General features: G+C 37.8%; 1 protein-coding gene across 1 annotated transcript; it reads right to left on the reverse strand.

Annotated features, from left to right (window-relative positions):
* Positions 1–390: 390 nt before the first annotated feature.
* LOC114711021 (amylase alpha 2A) lies at positions 391–8853 on the reverse strand. Its single transcript, XM_028895378.2, has 10 exons — positions 8665–8853; positions 8211–8357; positions 7094–7282; positions 6083–6313; positions 4573–4706; positions 3771–3893; positions 3579–3678; positions 2150–2268; positions 1914–2039; positions 391–614 (listed from the first exon to the last, which is right to left on the reverse strand). The coding sequence occupies exons 1-10, from the start codon at positions 8830–8832 to the stop codon at positions 425–427; spliced, it is 1527 nt and encodes a 508-aa protein (XP_028751211.1). The 5' UTR covers positions 8833–8853; the 3' UTR covers positions 391–424.
* Positions 8854–19861: the final 11008 nt, after the last annotated feature.

Raw genomic sequence — 19861 nt, forward strand, 5'->3', positions numbered from 1 at the left:
TTCCGAAAATTTTCCTGGAAAAAATTAGAATTCTTCCAAGTACATAGTAAATCTTGGATGTTGTTCCCTAATGATTATATGTGAGTATGTGAGATTTATGATTTCTGCCTACTTAAGTTGACTGCTAATGGCTTTTAATAAAAGGAAAGAAACTCTAAAAATAAGGTAATTATGAGTTTGCAACATTCATTACTCAATAGGTAAAAGTGCATTCCTGGGAAGCCTGATGACTTAAGTGTGATCCCACAGGTCATGGGCAAAGGGAGAAGACAAAGCCATTGCACAGGGTTGTTCAAACATCAGACAACACACATCACATATACACACTTGATAGTAAAGAAGAGAAAATTTCAAAAATAATAAGGAATATATGAAAAAGAAACAACTCAATTGAAGCTCACTCTATATATATTTAATTTGATTCTTACAATTTTGATTCAGCATGAATTGCAATAAATGGGTCTTCAGCAGAGTTACTAATAGAAAAGTGAGCTTTGCCATCACTGCCAACAGTGACTTTAATTCCTGTGCAGTTGCCATCAATTTTGTCTCCAGAAATGACATCACAGTATGTGCCAGCGGGAAGACCAGTCTGTAAAGTTGTTGACAATGACCTGAAGAAAAGAATAATGTTTGATTTAAATTCAACCCAGGAAAGTGCAGGAAGATTCACTGTCTATAAAACAATGGCTCAACCTTATGATATAGAACACTAAAGACTCAGAGCCTCCGTAAGAGAATCAAATACCAAGACTTGGAGTGGGGTAACAAGAGAAATCTCCACACTGAAGGCATTATTATGAATGTCTATTAGTTTAATGGGCTGTGGTGACTGCTACCAGACACAGAAAGCTAGAGAACGCAGTGGAGGTCAGCAGTAAAGGCCTCCTGTGAGGACTATCATTTTTTCAAAAGTTATTAGATTACATGAAGCCACAAAAAAAAATTTCTAAAAGCAAGCATTATCTAGCATTTCTATTGTAGTGTAGAAAACTGTCTGTATAAGATAATTCTGGTGTTCTTAAACAACCAGCCATGTGTTCTTCCAAAAAATTATGTACTTTAGTTATGTTGTTTCTAACTAATTAAATACAATTTATAGAAAAATATTATTAACACAATAGGAAGCTAATTTTGTGTTGAGACAGTGCACTGGCTCTCAAAGAAATTTTATGAGCAAGAGTTATTTGTTTAGTATTTTGAGATCAGGTTCTCTCTACAAAGCCTTGACTTTCCTGGAACTCACTATGTAGACCAAGCTTGCCTCAAACTCACAGCAATATGGGTGCCTCTGTCTGCAAAGTGGTGGCATTAAAGATGTTTGCCTCCACACTGGTATCTGAGCTAGAGATCTACAGATGAGAGAACCATAAAATAAGACTCAGATGAAAGAACTACCATGAAACACAATAATAAAAGTTTTAAAGGCAAAAACTAAGCAGCTTCTTGAAGATACTCATAGACCAGATGCAAGTATACATATATTTTTAAATATTTAAGACAAAGGGATAGAACATTGAAGGTTGTATATAACTATAATGGATAAAATTAAGTGATATTCAAAGGTAGCGGCAAAGTACTCCAGTACTAATATGGTACATTGTTTAATGATATTAGACTTACATTTATTATTTATATGTTTCATGAAATGTGTCCAATGAGCTTGCAAATATGAATGTATACTACTACCATTGTAAGCTATGGTAAAAAATATCAAAAACAAGATTTTATTAAAAGGAAAGAAAATATGTAAGAAAATAGCATTTTTTCTTCTGTACCTTGAAAATTTTTGTGGCATAAATTCATTATCTAAAAGATTTTTCACAGTTGAAAAATATAAATGAATAGGGAAAGAAAAGAAGAATCTAAGAGTATAAGAGTATACAACCCTACTTTAATTGACATCCACTTACCAGTCGTCATTGTTAAAGACAATGAATCCTCTGTTCCCTCTGCCAAAAGCCACTTGGTTGCTGCCATTATCCCACCAGTTTGAGAAAGGCTGACCATTGACAACGTTTCTGAAGGCAACCATGTTCCTAAAAGCACAATATCATGTGAAATGCTGGTACCCTTAAACTTCAACAATTTAAAACATGAAGTCAAACAACTTTCTTATTAGACAAGATCTGCAGGGGACGCTCCCAACCTTATTTGACGCCATCGATGTTCACAAACCCAGTCATTGCCACAAGTGGTGTCTGGATTAATGGTCACTTCTTTAGTTACTCCGTTGTTATTGGGTGGTCCAATCCAGTCATTCACATCCTTAATTATTGAAAGAATCAGGTCATTTGAATCTTTGTATCTACCTGTATTCTTTCCACTACAGCAAATGCAAACCAACCTTCCTACTCTACTTTTCTCTGCAGTGTCTAATTTTAATCAAAGTCCTTCAGTGTTACAGATCTTCACTGAGTTTTAACTTCCATGAAAATTCAGATTCTATACTACTCAATTCAAAACACCAGTAGCAAATTTTAAACATCTCATTTTCTATCAATGCAGTAGCTGCTCATTAGCACTAAAGGCTCTTCAATGTCACCTAACACCAACAAAATTAGAACCAAGAAGACTAACATTAGAGAACAGACTGCAGTTATTACCTGAAAAAAATCTTCATTCTTTTACATAACATGAATGTGCCTCTGTTTATCTACAAAACAGAACTTAGTTCTAGGCTATTATAAAAATTAAAAAGCATCTATGAAAATGCTTTTAATATAACAATTTCTAAGTTAATATTCATTAATATATTATTAATTACTGATAAAATGTGCTTATGAAATAGCCTGACTTTCCTTATTAAACTTAACAAAGATTAAATGCACATTTGATGATGGCTAAAAGTTAAAATACATTTCTGAAAAAGGAAAAGGATCATTATAAGCATAAAAGCTCTTCAGGAACAGAACAAATTTCAATAAAAACAGATGGAAAATCATTGTGAAAAGAAAACAAAAAAATTGTCAGACTTTTAAAGAAGAAACATTTCTATTTTATATTTGATGTTTTGCTATGATTCTAGATTTTGCATTGAAACAGGAAACTTCACATAATCTTTCAGATATCTTATGGTCTTATCTTAGATTAATTTTGAAATTGTTTAAACTTATGCACCAAACCAACAATACGTATTTTTATAATATATTATTTATAACAGATATTGTTTATAGACTCACCAGCAAATCACTGGTCTATAATTCTCATAAATTTCTATCAATTCTATTCCTTAATTACACTCAAAGAGCTATCTTCTTTTTCCACAGGAAAAAAATTAAAAGCATTTGAAATGCTAATTTAAATACATAATTTGAAATTCTATTCAGTGTTAACAGGTATGATCCCATGTTAACTTTATGGAGCTTTATCAGGGCTACCAGTTTTCATTATGTACCTTTCTCTTATTTAAACTATTGCTTTTACTATCAGGTACTTTTTCAATGTCCTTACTTTATAAAAACTTAGTGCATAGACACATAATACTAAGTATCATATGCTATAACTTCATGTGAAATCAAAACAGAGCTCTTTTCTTTTCCAGATTAAAATGTGCTTTTAGCAACTCCAAGACTTACTTGTCCATTCTGGAAGTTTCTTGCCCAACGGTAACTTGACATTACTCGTGTGAATCCATAAGGATGAGCCAACATAAATCCAACAGCCATTTTATACATTCTGAAAGTTTCAAAAGGGTATTAAAGCAGAAGTATATAATATAAAACTGACGTTAATGACAGGTTACACAACAGCAAAGAGTGTTCTCCCACCTGGCATCCCAGAATGTCAGGATGGATGCTCCTCCAGCACCATGTCCTCGCTGATTATCATGGTTGTCCACAAAGACAAGGGCTCTGTCGGAAGGCACAAAACCCCAACCTTCTCCCCAGTTCCTAAAAGTAAAAGAGTGTATTATTATTTCACAAAGCTTAGAGTAACTTTATATATGGCACCTTCAGTTATCTAAATAAATGACAATTCCATAAGAATTCTATCTTACATGTACATATGCATATATATACATATATATCATTTTCTGTGATAATATAAATCCTCACTTAGGTCTTAAAATATATTTTTGGTCTTAAAATATTTTCTTTAAATTTTTCATTGTATTGTAATCTTAACTAATTGAGAAGTAAAACATCCATTTTACGGTATATAGAACAGAAATCAACTGTGCTGTCATAACACTAACATTCAAAATTTACAATGAATTATTTGATATAACATATATAAATTTCATACTTAACCCCATTATAAATATCATTTATCAATATAACTATTCCTGTAATAATAATCTAACTTTAATAAACCATAGGTAAACATTACTGGAACCTAATGGATTTATCACAAACAGACAAAATCCCTAAGTGATATTTTGGATTTCCAGGGTTACCTGGTGATTGACATCCCAAATGGAAAGTATAGTTAGTTGCAATTTAGAAACAGTAAGCCTAATAATCAATAGCTTCATAGTTGTTTAAATTAGAATAGTTGAAGATACAACTTAATGATATTACATGACAAGAGATCTATGATAAACGAAATGAAGAAATGATGTATATTTACTTTAAATAGGACATCTTCTCTCCATTCCACTTGCGGATGACTGTGCCAAGTTTTGCTCCATACTTGAATTCTGTCACACGGCCATTTCCAAAGTACTCACTACCTTTAATTGCCTCACCACCCAGATCAATGACCTAGTAAATACATTGGGTCAGCTGTAATTTTTCATATAAATTTAAAGTATGTTATTTAAATATAATGTCACCGGCCGGGCGGTGGTGGTGCACGCCTTTAATCCCAGCACTCGGGAGGCAGAGCCAGGCGGATCGCTGTGAGTTCGAGGCCAGCCTGGGCTACCAAGTGAGCTCCAGGAAAGGCGCAAAACTATGCAGAGAAACCCTGTCTCGAAAAACCAAATATATATATAATGTCATTTAGAAATCCTTATATATTTTGCTATTTGAAATGTTCCTAATGAGTTCTGTATATGAAGATTCTGATTTCCTCATGACCTGTATATCACACTGTTGAAAGAAACCAAATTACAGGGTCACTTCTTATCCTCCAGGATGGCTGACAGAAGGGAAAACACTTGCTGTCAAGTTACCATCATGAGTGCTTATAAATTCATTATTGTTTCCAAGGCAACGAGCTACAAAGGCATTATCCCCAGGATATTTCAAAGGGCAATACTGTTGGACAGAAAGCGCCATCAATTTTTCTAAAGACTTTCAAATCTGATAAGATGAGAGGATTCTAAAACTCAGAAAGACTGGCATAAGACAACAACTGTTATGATTGCTCGACTTTTATAATGGTGTCTGGGGATTTAGAGAATGAATTAATGAAGTTTGCACTAACTTGTAACCAGCTGTGGTAAAGAATTAAGTGTTCTACCTCTGAATAACAGCAATCCCCTTATTAAATGCTCAGATTCTACACTCTGGAAGTGACTATTAACCTACATTATGAATTGTATACTTAGTGAAATCTCCTATCTACTATCTGGTTTACACAATGATGACAGTTAAGAAAAGCACTCAAGGGCTGGAGAGATGGCTCAGCCATTAAAGGCTAGGCTCACCACCAAAAATATAAGAAAAGCACTCAAGGCCTCAACACTATGACAGACCTATAGAAAAAACTAGAGACAACTAAGAAAATCTGAAAATAGGAAAGGTGGTCTTCCCTGGGGAAATACCACACCAATTGGTTGCTCAGTATCAACATATAAATATATTGGTAGCAATATACAGACTATATAAGTTATGTTTCAGAATATATGTTCATAGATAGATAGATACATACATACATACATACATAGATGATAGATAGATAGGGAGATAGATGATAGATAGATAGATAGATAGATAGATAGATAGATAGATAGATGATTGTGTGTGTGTGTGTGTGTGTGTGTGTAATAACAATAAGTCAAAAGAAGAGACCATAAATTTGAAGTAGTGTATGGAGGAATACATGGAAGGATTTGGAGGGAGGAAGGAACAAAGAAGCATTGTAATTGAATTATGGTATCAAAGCTTTAAAAAGAACATGTATATTGTTTTACCTCTTGAAAAATAAAAGGTCGGCTTCCTTGAGAGAACCACTGTGTATTGAGGTTATGCAGTTTGTCCAAAATAGCCTTTATGTCTCCGGGCCACATGTGCTTAGCAGCATCAAGTCTGAAACCTGCTACACCCATGTCAATGAGACGGTTCATATAATTAGCCACTGTGGTACGAACATAATCTTTCTCAAGTGCAAGATCCAGAAGGCCAGACAGACGACAATTTCTGACCTATTGAAGCAAAAAATGATTGATTTATGAAAAGGCATGTCTGGTCTAAGAATCATTTCATCATTCAGTCACTCACCCATTGACAAGTGGATATTTTCCTAGTGACTTTACTTAGAACATGGGAAGTACTGGTGTTTTAATTTGGACACAGACATTAAAATACTTTCTGTTGTACATATAGAAAATATCAGAAAATACTGGTGAGAATTTTAGATAGTTCTTCCTCCTTCTCTCTCTCTCTCTCTTCCTTTCTCTCTCTCTCTCTCTCTCTCTCTCTCTCTCTCTCTCTCTCTCTCTCTTCTCTCTCTCTCTCTGTCACTTCGCCCTCTACTCTATCCCTCTGATCTCCTTTTCCTCTTCCTCTCTTTCTCCCTATTATTTCTTCTTTCTTTATTTTATGTAGTTAACAGAATCCAAACTGGGAACTCCCATGTTATGTAACTGCATTGCTACAAATATGAAAATATAATATTGATTTATTACTTCTAATAATTTCTAATATGAGAATATTTATATAATTGATAAAAATGCTTTTAAATATTTCATACAAAGTCACTCAAGAGAATGTCTCCATTTTATCATTGATTTTGGTGTATCCCTAAAAAATAATGCAATGAAAATCCAGGACAATTTTTGCATTTCTATTTTTCAAGCATTCTGTCTTAGTAACCTGTTTTCCTATGGAATCTGAAGGATTTGTCCAATGGTCACAAATAAATGCCTTGTGCATACCTAGATAGCTAGATGCTTCTTTATTCTGATCAACATTTCTCTCATTACCTGATTAGCATCATTGTAGTTATAAATTTCTCCATCACATTTACCATCGTTAAAATCCCAAGCCGAGTATGGAACTGATGGAAAGTCCCTGTTGTTAGCATTGTAGTAACTTCCACAGGTACTGCTTGTTCCTGCACCACCACCTGCACCACACATGTGATTAATAACAGCATCCACATAAATACGGACCTGGAGAAGAAAAGCACATAGTTCAGCTAGGCTCTGGAACCTAAAGTTTCAATGGAAAACTCATAACCTGCTAGCAAATCTCCAAACTACATCCTCTGATGCTTTATAGATTCATTTTAGAAAAGTGAATCAAATGGAAAAGGGAACTAATGTGAAATAATATCAACAATAGTCCTGAAATTTGAAAAGAATAGAGAATATGGAAGTGGAGATAAACAGAAACTACCATAACTACAAAAAAAGAACAATTTTTGAGGAAGCAAAACTCAGTATAAAGATGAGTGTCATGTTTGAAATTTTGCAGGATCTTGAGAAGAACCTAGCTTACAATATCTACTATGTCTGTAGGCCAGAAGGTAGAATGATGTCTCTTCATTATAGGAGAAATAGATATTTTCGGTTAAAAACAATGATGGGGAAGAAAACCCAACAATTGTGGGGACAAAGAGGAATCATATAAGATGACTTTATCCTCACATCTGGCCCAACGCCTAACAGAAATATGTTAAGTAGTGTTTGTAGCTATTAATTTTAAAAGTGAACAGTTTGCTTTATGAGTACTATTCTTTCATATTAAACAGGTTTGTATTCAAGAATTTAAGCCGGGGGGTGGTCCCGCATGCCTTTAATCACACTCTGCCAGCACTCGGGAGGCAGAGCCAGGTGGATCTCTGTGAGTTCAAGGCCAGCCTGGGCTACCAAGTGAGCTCCAGGAAAGGCGCAAAGCTACGAAGATAAACCCTGTCTCGAAAAAAAAAAAAAAAAAAGAATTTAAAAGATGACAATAAGACAGAAGTACATTTTCAAGAATAGATAAAATATAATGTAAAATTTTAGGAATAAAAATCCTATTCAAACAAAAAGAACTGGAAAGAAAGAGAAATGTGTTTATATATAATAATTTTAAAGAAAAGGTGACATCACTTACACCAACGTTGTTGCACCTTGTCACCATGTCTCTGAATTCATCTTCGTTTCCAGACCTTGTGCATAGTTTGTAGCTAATTGGTTGGTACCTTTCCCACCAAGGCCTTGATGGGTTATAAACTACAATATTTTCATTGGGTGGAGAGACCTACAAAGAGAACAATTATAATTAGTACCAGATTACAGCTAACTTTACATAATAAATCTTGTAGAAACCTATCAATGATCTGACATTACTTCTTGATTAACAACTGCCTGAAAATGTGGAAAGACACTGCAGAAGTCCCACTTACATCCTACAACAAATATAAAGAAGCTATACCCACCCAACTTCTTCCTTCCACAGGAAAAGTTAGGTGTGAAATGAAGCTGTCTCCAGACTCACTAGGCTTGATTAAAATACTGTTTTATGTGAGGACAGTAAACTCTGCATTTACATTGTGATTAAGTCTTACCTGCACCCCTCCGAATCCCTTAGGAGCTAAGTATCTCTCGCATTCCTTGGCAATATCAACCCAGCGCCACTCAAACAGGTGGACAATAGCAGTCCGCCCATACTGAGTTTGTGGGTCATATTGAGCCCAGCAGAACCCAATGAGGGAAATGAGCAGAAAGAACTTCATTTTGCTTTGAAGTTGTCAGTGTTCTTTCTAGTGCCTATTTATATGCTGCAAAAGGTACACTTTACAAAGTCAATGTTTATCAATACATATTTACAGAATAAGCTTTTTATCCATAATCTAAAAGATTTGTGGTGAGGATGTGAACAGGTGAAGGTCCTTCAGAAACTCTCATGGAAAATAAACTGAAAGCCATTTTAGGACATGCATTATTTGATTAATGTATCTTATTACTAGTATTGGTGGAGTACATCTTACTTCTGATGTATTCTACTAAGACAAGAAAACTATAATTGATGCAAGTATAGCTATAATTATGTTTGCAATATTTTTATTATTTCCATTCCAACTTGAAACAATAATATATTGAGTTCTTTTTGCTTCTCCTACTCAAATGTTAATTATTTAAATATTTTTATTATTTTCAGAAAATTAAACATTGTAGAATTCACCTGCAATCCCAAAAACAGGAGGATGAAAAAAAAAGATTCTGAGTATGAGAATCCTGGGTTACATAGCAAGCCTTTGTACACAAATAAATAAAAAAGGCATTATGTAAATACATTTGCATTTGAGAACTATACACTTTCTCTACCATTGACTGGATATGCAGTGCTTATGAAGTTGCTAGTTTTTGCCCTTAGTGAAATATCTTTATATCTGCTACAATACAAAATAAAAACTTAACATTCTTCATCCTTTTCCATACTATTAAGTCTATGAAAGAATATGGTAGTACAAATAAGAAGAAACTACCCCAACCCTTAACAAGTATTAAGTGAATGTTCTCATTTTTTCAAGTACTTAGGACCCTAAGTCACAGCAATGTGACATGGCAGGTTGCTATTCTACAAATTCCTCTAAGGGAAGGAGAAAATTTCACGTAGCTATAATTTTAATAATAAATGAAGTAATTTCTGATGAACAATGTAATTAGTGAAATTGTGAAAAAAAAGAGTGTAAGTTCAACATTGTGGCCTTTCAGACTAGATATTTAGGAATGTTTCACTAAAGACATGACTTTAGTTTGAATTGAAAGCAAAACTAGACTTCATGTAGTACAAAACAAGGCAATATCTGATGCTATCTACGTCTAATTAAAATCAGTCTCCTCTTTATTGTACCAAATTTTCTGTGAATGCTGAAAGTGTGCTTTCCAATATGGTAGCCAACAGCAAGAAGTAGCTAGTGAACTGTGGATGTATTGATAATTTGATAGAAATGGGCTGTTAGTGCAAAATAAACTCTAGATTTCAGTCTTAGTGTATAAAGCTATAGGAAAAATCATTGCAGATAGCCAGGCTTATGGGTTTATTAAGAGGGTACACAAACTCTAAAATGAAGATGACAATGAGGTTGCTCCTTTGTATACTGCCCAAGATCCTAAATACAATTTTCTGGAGAAAATGGTATAGGCTGTATTTAAAAATTATAAATGTTAATATTTATGTCAAAGGAAATTTCTGGGCAGTGTAGTATTCAGACTCTGGAAGTTCTACCTCTTACCTTTCTTAATCCTATGGAAACTGGTAAAGAACAAGTAGAAGAGAAAGATAGAAAATTTTCCCTTTTGGGGAGGAGAAGGGCTCAAGCTAGCTTAAAGCTGGAGACAAACCACTTGCTGAGAAACCAGCTCTAACTGTTAAAAACAAACCATCAGCTCTAACCCGAGAGGAGAGGTTTGGCATGAAGGCAATACCATAACCATCATAGACTCGAAACCAGTGAATAAATTTCCTGTAAATGGAAAAAGTCAGAATGCTACTGAAGCAGTTCCCTGTTCCTGCAAAGCAACTGTCCCAGGATGCATTTTCCAATATCAGCTCACAGAAGATGTTACAGTTCTGTTCCAGAGGATCCAGGCTCAAACCCTGAGTTGAAACACCAGTTGAAAGATTTATGCATATATTCTGACTACGCAAGCACAGAAGAGGAAAGATTGAGGACAACTTTGAGCCTCCCTCCAGCAGTTAAAAGAATGTCAGATTCCAGGCAATGGGGGACAAAGTTAGAATCCCTGAGAGGACCTTGAGAAGGCCCAAAGGAGCTTCAGTATGGAGTTGTAAATGTTAACACCAAGTGCAGATTCCCCCTGATGCTGGAGTTGTCTGACCTAGGAGACATCGTCTGAAAAAAGCTACAGCCAGACCAATAGAGTGGCTGTCCACTCCAGAAAGGGCAACTGGAGGAGTAGCGCCCCATGTACCTTGTAGTCCATCTGACTCTATTATCCTAAAGAGAGCTTTAGCCAACCTTGGTTTCAACAATTCTCTCTCATATAAACCCTCCTCTTTCTCACTAATTAGACTCCCAGAGCTCCACCCGGGGCCTAGCCGTGGATCTCCGCTTCCAGATTCCTCAGTCCTAGGATCGGGTTTCTGGAATGACTATTAGGGTGTTTGGCTATCCCATCACCAGAGTAGGTCAGTTCCGGCTCTCTCTCAACCATTGCCAGCAGTCTATTGTGGGGGTATCTTTGTGGATTTCTGTGGCACAGGGACAAATAGCCAAACGAATGGAAACACATGAACTATGAACCAAAGGCTGAGGGGCCCCCAACTAGATCAGGCCCTCTGAATAGGTGAGACAGTCGATTGGCTTGATCTGTTTGGGAGGCATCTAGGCAGTGGTACCAGGCCCTGGGCTCATTGCATGAGTTAGCTGTTTGAAACCTGGGACTTATGCAGGGACGCTTGGCTCAATCTGGGCGGAGGGGACTGGACCTGCCTGGACTGAGTCTATCAGGTTGATCCCAGTCCTCAGGGGAGACCTTGATCTGGAGGATGTGGGAATGGGTGGTGGGCTGGGGGGAAGGGGAGGGGGCAGGAAGGGAGAGAACAAGGGAATCCGTGGCTAATATGTAGAACTGAATGTTATTGTAAAATAAAATAAAAGGAAAAAAAAAGAGCGCTTTAGGTTTGGTCTTTACCCTGCTAGTTTTTAACCTTACACCCTTCCTTACTGTGCCCTATATAAACAGTTACTTGTAGCATTGTATATTGGAAGCCTGTCTCTTTTTATATTAGTTTCTCTGACAATTAAGACTTTGTTTTGGCTATCAGAAGAAACCTTGTACTTTTGTATTCTGTTGTGATTATTAACAATTATGATGACTTGGAAGTTGAAAAGAAAGTACTTTTGCTTTATGAAAGGCCACCATATAATGGGAGTCACAGGCAGAATGATGATGTCTCTAAAGAAAAAGGAAATGTGTTCACCAATGGTATGTTTGTTTAAATGCTTGGTTTCTTCCTGATTATAATATTTGTAAAGTTGAGCCTTTTAGGTGGAGCCATGATAAAAGAAGTCAGAGTTGATGGCATACACTGAGATTTAATTAACTTTGCTGACTTAGTATTTCCCTTCTTTTATGACTATGGATGTAATGGGACTAGGAGCTTTCAGCTTCCGTTGCCACACACTGCTCATAGTGATGGGTATCATCCACTGGAAATCAAAGTTGAAATAATCTATTCATGGACTTCCCTTCTGGACCAGAGGTGAGTATCTGGGTCCAACCCGGACCCCATCCCTGGACACCAGCCACTCTGGGAAGACCTGCCCAACTTGGCCACAGGCTCTGGCCACCGGGCGGGTCCCCTTCTAGCCCCACCGGGAGGGATCCCCTTTTCCAAGCCCCCCGGCAGCCCCTGCAATCTCCGCGCCCTGCCCGAGACCCCAGCCACTTCCTGAGAATTAGAGACTGGCCACCAGCTCCCATCCTGCCCCCGACTTCCCTTCTGGACCAGAGTTGGACAAGAGAACTCCCTTTTGGACAAGAGAGAGAGACTTCCTGAATCTGTCAGCTCTTTCTGAAACAAGTACACTGATAAGACCAAGAAGGAACCACAAGGAGATGGGCAGACATCAAGGCAGAAGTACATACAACAAAATGAAGAGCAATACAGCATCACCAGAACCTAGCCCGCCTCCAACATCTAGACCTGAACACCAAAAATTGGAAGAAGCAGAAGAAAGTAGCCTTATGAGTAACTTCATGAAGAAGGTAGAGGCTTGTGTAGAGGAAAAGACAAGAAAATTGGAAGAACGCTGTAAACAACTAGAGGAAAGGGCAAACAAATTAGAAGAAAACAATAAAGCCCTCCAAGAAAACAATAAAGTCCTGGAAGAAAACAATAAAGTCCTGCAAGAAAACAATAAAGCACTGAAAGAAAATCATGAAAAAGTAATGAAACAAACAAAGGAAACAGTCCAAGACCTGAAAAGGGAAATTGAAAAAATAAAGAAGACACAAACAGAGGGAATGCTGGAAATAGAAAACCTGATAAAAGATCGGGAACTTCAGATGCAAGTATAACCAACAGAATGCAAGAGATGGAAGAGAGGATTTCTGGCATTGAAGATACAGTAGAAGAAATAGTTTCATCAGTCGAAGGAAACACTAAAGCCAACAAAGTCATGAACTAAAATGTCCAAGAAATTTGGGACACCATGAAAAGACCAAACCTACGAATTATAGGGATAGAAGAAGGTGAAGAATACCAACTCAAAGGCACAGAAAATATATTCAACAAAATTATAGAAGAAAACTTTCCCAACTTAAAGAAGGAAATGCCTATGAAGATACAAGAAGCCTATAGAACACCAAACAGACTAGACCCCCCAAAAAAGTCCCCTCGACACATAATAATTAAACAACTAAATGTACAGAATAAAGAAAGAATATTAAGAGCAGCCAAGGAAAAAGGCCAAGTGACCTATAAAGGTAAACCCATCAGAATAACACCCGATTTCTCAATGGAGACTTTGAAAGCCAGAAGGACCTGGACAGATGTAATGCAGACACTAAGAGACCATGGATGTCAGCCCAGACTAATATACCCAGCAAAACTTTCAATCATCATAGACGGAAGGAACAAGACATTCGAAGACAAAGCCAGATTTAAACAATACCTATCCACAAACCCAGCCCTACAGAAAGCACTAGAAGGAAAATTCCAACCGAGGGAAGTCAGATACACACTCGAAAACACAGGCAATAGATAAAGCCACAACAGTAAACCCCAAAGAGAGAAGTACACACACACTACCACCAAAAATAACAGGGATGAACAATCACTGGTCATTAATATCCCTTAATATCAACGGACTCAATTCACCTATAAAAAGAAATAGACTTACAGAATGGATACGAAAGCAGGACCCATCTTTCTGCTGCATACAAGAAACACATCTCAAATTCAAAGACAGACACTACTTAAGAATAAAAGGCTGGGAAAAGACTTTCCAATCAAATGGTCTTAAGAAACAAGCAGGGGTAGCCATCCTGATATCCAACAATATAGACTTCAAACTAAAATCAATCAAAAGAGATCAAGAAGGACATTACATCCTCATCACAGGAAAGATCCACCAAGATGAAGTTTCAATTCTGAACATTTATGCCCCAAACACAAGGGCACCCACATATGTAAAAGAAACATTGCTAAAGCTTAAACCACATATAAAACCCCACACATTAATAGTGGGAGATCTCAACACCCCACTTTCACCACTGGACAGATCTCCCAAATCAAAACTTAACAGAGAAATAAAGGACTTAACTGATCTCATGACCCAATTGGACCTAACAGATATCTACAGAACATTCCATCCTAACAAGAAAGAATATACCTTCTTCTCAGCACTCCATGGAACTTTCTCTGAAATCGACCACATACTTGGCCACAAAGCAAATCTCAACAGATACAAAACAATTAGAATAACCTCCTGTGTTCTATCAGACCAGCATGGTTTAAAGTTAGATTTCAACAACAACAAAAACTACAGAAAACCTACAATCTCATGGAAACTGAATAATGCTCAACTGAATCACCAATGGGTTAAGGAAGAAATAAAGAAAGAAATTAAAGACTTCATAGAGATCAATGAAAATAAAGACACCACATACCCAAACTTATGGGACACTATGAAAACAGTGTTAAGAGGGAAATCCATAGCACTAAATGCCCACATAAAGAAGTTGGAGAAATCCCACACTAGTGACTTAACAGCACATCTGAAAGCTCTAGAACAAGAAGAAGCAAAGTCTCCCAGGAAGAATAGATGCCAGGAAATTATCAAAGTGAGAGGTGAAATTAATAAATTAGAAACTAAGAGAATAATGCAAAAAAATAATGAAACAAAGAGTTGGTTCTTTGAGAAAATCAACAAGATAGACAAGCCCTTATCCAAACTAACCAAAAGACACAGAGAGAGAATCCAAATCAACAAAATCAGAAATGAAAAGGGGGACATAACAACAGACATTGAGGAAATCCGGAGAATTATCAGGTCATATTTCAAAAACCTATACTCCCCAAAACTGGAAAATCTAAAAGAAATGGACATTTTTCTGGATAGGTACCACATACCTAAGTTAAATCAAGACCAGATAAACTATGTAAATAGTCCAATAACCCCTAAGGAAATAGAAACAGTCATTAAAAGTCTCCCAACCAAAAAAAGCCCAGGACCAGGATGGTTTCAGCACAGAATTCTACCAGATCTTCAAAGAAGAGTTAATACCAATACTCTCTAAATTGTTCCACATAATAGAAACAGAAGGAACATTACCAAACTCCTTCTATGAGGCTACAATTACCCTGATTCCTAAACCAAACAAGGATGCAACAAAGAAAGAGAACTACAGACCAATTTCCCTCATGAACATTGGTGCAAAAATACTCAATAAAATACTGGCAAACAGACTCCAAGAACACATCAGAACAATTATCCACCATGATCAAGTAGGCTTCATCCCAGGGATGCAAGGGTGGTTCAACATACGAAAGTCCATCAATGTAATACACCATATAAACAAACTCAAAGAAAAAAACCACATGATCATCTCACTAGATGCAGAAAAGGCATTTGACAAAATCCAACACCCCTTCATGATAAAAGTCTTGGAGCGATCAGGAATACAGGGAACATACCTAAACATAATAAAGGCAATATATAGCAAACCAACAGCCAACATCAAATTAAATGGAGAGAAACTCAAAGCAATTCCACTAAAATCAGGAACGAGGCAAGGCTGTCCACTCTCCCCATACTTATTCAATATAGTACTTAAAGTTCTAGCCAGAGCAATAAGACAACATAAGGAGATTAAGGGGATTCAAATTGGAAAGGAAGAAGTCAATCTTTCCCTATTTGTAGATGACATGATAGTATACTTGAGTGACCCCAAAGATTCCCAGGAACTGATACAGCTTATAAACACCTTCAGCAACATAGCAGGATACAAGATCAACTCAAAGAAATCAGTAGTCCTCCTATATACAATGGACAAAGAAGCTGAGAAGGCAATTAGAGATACATCACCCTTTACAATAGCCAAAAATGACATAAAATACCTTGGGGTAACACTAACCAAGCAAGTGAAGGACCTATATGACAAGAACTTTAAGTCCCTGAAAAAAGAAATTGAAGAAGATGTCAGAAAATGGAAAGATCTCCCATGCTCATGGATAGGCAGGGTTAACATAGTAAAAATGGCAATCTTACCAAAAGCAATTTACAGATTCAATGCAATCCCCATCAAAATACCAACACAATTCTTCACAGACCTGGAAAGAATAATACTCAACTTCATATGGAAAGACAAAAAACCCAAGATAGCTAAAAGAAACCTGTACAATAACACAACTTCTGGAGGCATCACAATCCCTGACTTCAAACTCTACTATAGAGATACAGTAATAAAAACAGCTTGGTATTGGCATAAAAACCGACATGTGGACCAATGGAATCGAATTGAAGACCCTGACATTAACCCACACACCTATGGACATATAATTTTTGACAAAGAAGCCAAAAGTGTACAATGGAAAAAAGAAAGCATCTTCAACAAATGGTGCTGGCATAACTGGATATCAACGTGCAGAAGGCTGCAAATAGATCCATATCTGTCACCGTGCACAAAACTTAAGTCCAAGTGGATCAAAGACCTCAACATAAATCCAGCTACTCTGAACCTGCTAGAAGAGAAAGTAGGAAATAGTCTTGAACGCATTGGCATAGGAGATCACTTCCTAAATATAACACCAGTAGCGCAGACACTGAGACAAACAATCAATCAATGGGACCTCTTGAAACTGAGAAGCTTTTGTAGAGCAAAGGATATGGTCAACAAGGCAAAGTGACAGCCTACGGAATGGGTAAAGATCTTCACCAACCCCACATCTGACAGAGGACTGATATCCAGAATATATAAGGAACTCAAGAAATTAGACATCAAAACGACCAACAGTCCAATTGAGAAATGGGCTTTAGAATTAAACAGAGAATTCTCAACAGAGGAAACCCAAATGGCTGAAAGACATTTAAGGAACTGCTCAATATCCCTAATCATTAGGGAAATGCAAATCAAAACAACTCTGAGATACCACCTTACGCCTGTCAGAGTGGCTAAGATCAAAAACACTGAAGACACTTTATGCTGGAGAGGATGTGGAGCTAGGGAACTCTCCTCCACTGCTGGTGGGAATGCAAGCTTGTACAACCACTTTGGAAATCAATATGGAGCTTTCTTAGAAAATTGGCAATCAATCTCCCCCAAGATCCAGCTATACCACTCCTGGGCATATACCCAAGAAATGCTCAATCATACCACAAGAGCACTTGCTCAGCTATGTTCATATCAGCATTGTTTGTAATAGTCAAAACCTGGAAACAACCTAGATGCCCTTCAACTGAAGAATGGATAAATAAATTGTGGCACATATACACAATGGAATACTACTCAGCAGAGAAAAACAATGACATCATGAGGTTTGCAGGCAAATGGATGGATCTAGAAAAAATCATCCTGAGTGAGGTAACCCAGACTCAGAAAGACAAATATGGTATGTACTCACTCATAGGAAGATGCTAGATGTGGAACAAGGATGACTGGACTGCTACTCACATCACCAGTGAGGCTACCTGTAAAACGGGACCCCAAAAAAGACACGGAGAAATGGACGAGATCTACATGAACAACCTGGTCATGAGTGGGAACAATGAAGGGCGACGGTCGAGGGAAAGAGAGTGGGAGATCCTAGCTGGATCAAGAAAAGAGAGGGAGAACAAGGAATAGGACACCATGGTAAATGAAGACCACAGGAGAAGGGGAGGAAGCAGAGAGCTAGGGAGGCCCACGGAGATCCACAATGATACCCCACAAAAGACTGCTGGCAATGGTCGAGAGACGGCAGGAACTGACCTACTCTGGTGATGGGATGGCCAGGCACCCTGATAGTTGTGCCATAAACCCCATCCAAGGACTGAGGAATCTGGATGCAGACATCCATGGCTGGGCCCCTGGTGGAGCACTGGGAGTCTAATTAATGAGAAAGAAGAGGGTTTATATGAGCGAGAATTGTTGAAGCCAAGGTTGGATAAAGCACAGGGACAAATAACCAAATGAATGGAAGCACAGGATCTATGAACCAAAGGCTGAGGGGCCCCCAACTGGATCAGGCCCCCTGAATGGGTGAGACAGTCATTTGGCTTGATCTGGTTGGGAGGCAGCTGTGCGTTGGTGCCGGGTCCTGGACTCATTGCATGAGTTGGCTGTTTGAATCCTGGGACTTATGCAGGGACACTTGGCTCGGTCTGGGAGGGGGGGAATGGACCTGCCTGGACTGAGTCTACCAGGTCGATCCCGGTCCTCAGGGGAGACCTTGATCTGGAGGAGGTGGGAATGGGGGGTGAGCTGGGGGGAGGGGGAGGGGGATGAGAGGGGGAGAACAGGGGAATCTGTGGCTATTATGTTGAACTGAATGGTGTTGTAAAAAAAAAAAAGAAAAAAAGAAATAATCTATTCATGTGTACAGTAGCTTCTCTATGGGTATTTTGTCACAGTAGTAAAAGGGTGACTAATATAGGAGAAGAGCAAGAACAAATAGAAGAAATGGAGAGTGTCTTACGTTGGGTTCCTTCTGTTTCTGTGAGGAAACACCATGACCATAACAACTCTTATTAAAAACAACATTAAATTGAGGGGCCTTGATTAGAGTTTCAGAGGTTCAGTCCATTATCAAGCTTGGGAGCATGGAGTTAGGCAGGCAGATGTGGTACTGGAGAAAAAGCTGAGAGTGCTATATCTCGCAGGCAACAAAAAGTCAACTGAGACACTGGGCAGTTTCCTGAGCATAGGAATCCTCAAGCCCCACTTCCCACAGTGGCACACATCCTCCCAAAAGGCCATATCCAGTCCCAGAAGTCACACCTGCTAAAAGTGTCACTCACTATGAGATTGTGGGGCCAATTACATTCAAACAACTACATTCTACTCCCTGGCCCCCATAAGCTTGTAACAATATCATAATGCAAAATGCATTAAGTCCAACTTCAAAAGTCCCCATAGTCGATAACAGTCTCAACATTGTTTCAAATCCAAACTTCAAAGTCTCTTCTGAAACTCTTGTAATCTTTTAACTAAAATCCCCTGAAAACTCAAAAAAAAAACCAGATCACATACTTACAACATATAATGACACAAGATATATTATCATTCCAAAACATAGAGAAGGGAAGAGTGAGTAAATCCTGAAACAAAGAAATACTGAAAATCAGCTGGACAAACACTATAGTCTGCATCTTCATGTCTGATGTTGAAATGTTCTTCAGATTTTCAGCTCCCTTCAGCTGTGTTGACTGCAACAAACTTCTTTCTCTTGAGCTAATTCCACTCCCTGTTAACAACTCTCCTCAGCAGGTACCCTATGACTCTGGCAGCTCCAACATCTTGAAAACCAACAATCCAGGCTTCAACTTCACAACTTTATGCAAAGGCCTCTCTACTAGGCCTCAATTCAGGGACACCCCTGATACATGTCTGGCCTCAGTGGCATTATTTCATAACTATTTTGTTCTGTTCTTAACTCTGAAACCAGAACCACGTGGCCAAAGCTGCCAAATTCTGCTGCTTACTGGGCTGGAACATGCCTCCCTCATGCAATTACATCCTCACCAGCTTTCTGTTTTCACAGCCTGATACTTGCTTTGTAGGTCTGGCTGGCCTCAAACTCAGACATTTACC

This window comes from Peromyscus leucopus, chromosome 6 (assembly GCF_004664715.2).
Source record: "Peromyscus leucopus breed LL Stock chromosome 6, UCI_PerLeu_2.1, whole genome shotgun sequence".
Taxonomy (NCBI): Eukaryota; Metazoa; Chordata; class Mammalia; order Rodentia; family Cricetidae; genus Peromyscus; species Peromyscus leucopus.

Coding starts and splice junctions, on each gene's coding strand:
- LOC114711021 (XM_028895378.2), bottom strand. CDS start 8,832: ATGAAGTTCTTTCTGCTCATTTCCCTCATTGGGTTCTGCTGGGCTCAA. Junction 6,314..7,093: donor ACTACAATGATGCTAATCAG/GTAATGAGAGAA, acceptor TTGCTTCAATAG/GTCAGAAATTGTCGTCTGTC. Junction 2,269..3,578: donor GAAACTTCCAGAATGGACAA/GTAAGTCTTGGA, acceptor TCAATAATTAAG/GATGTGAATGACTGGATTGG.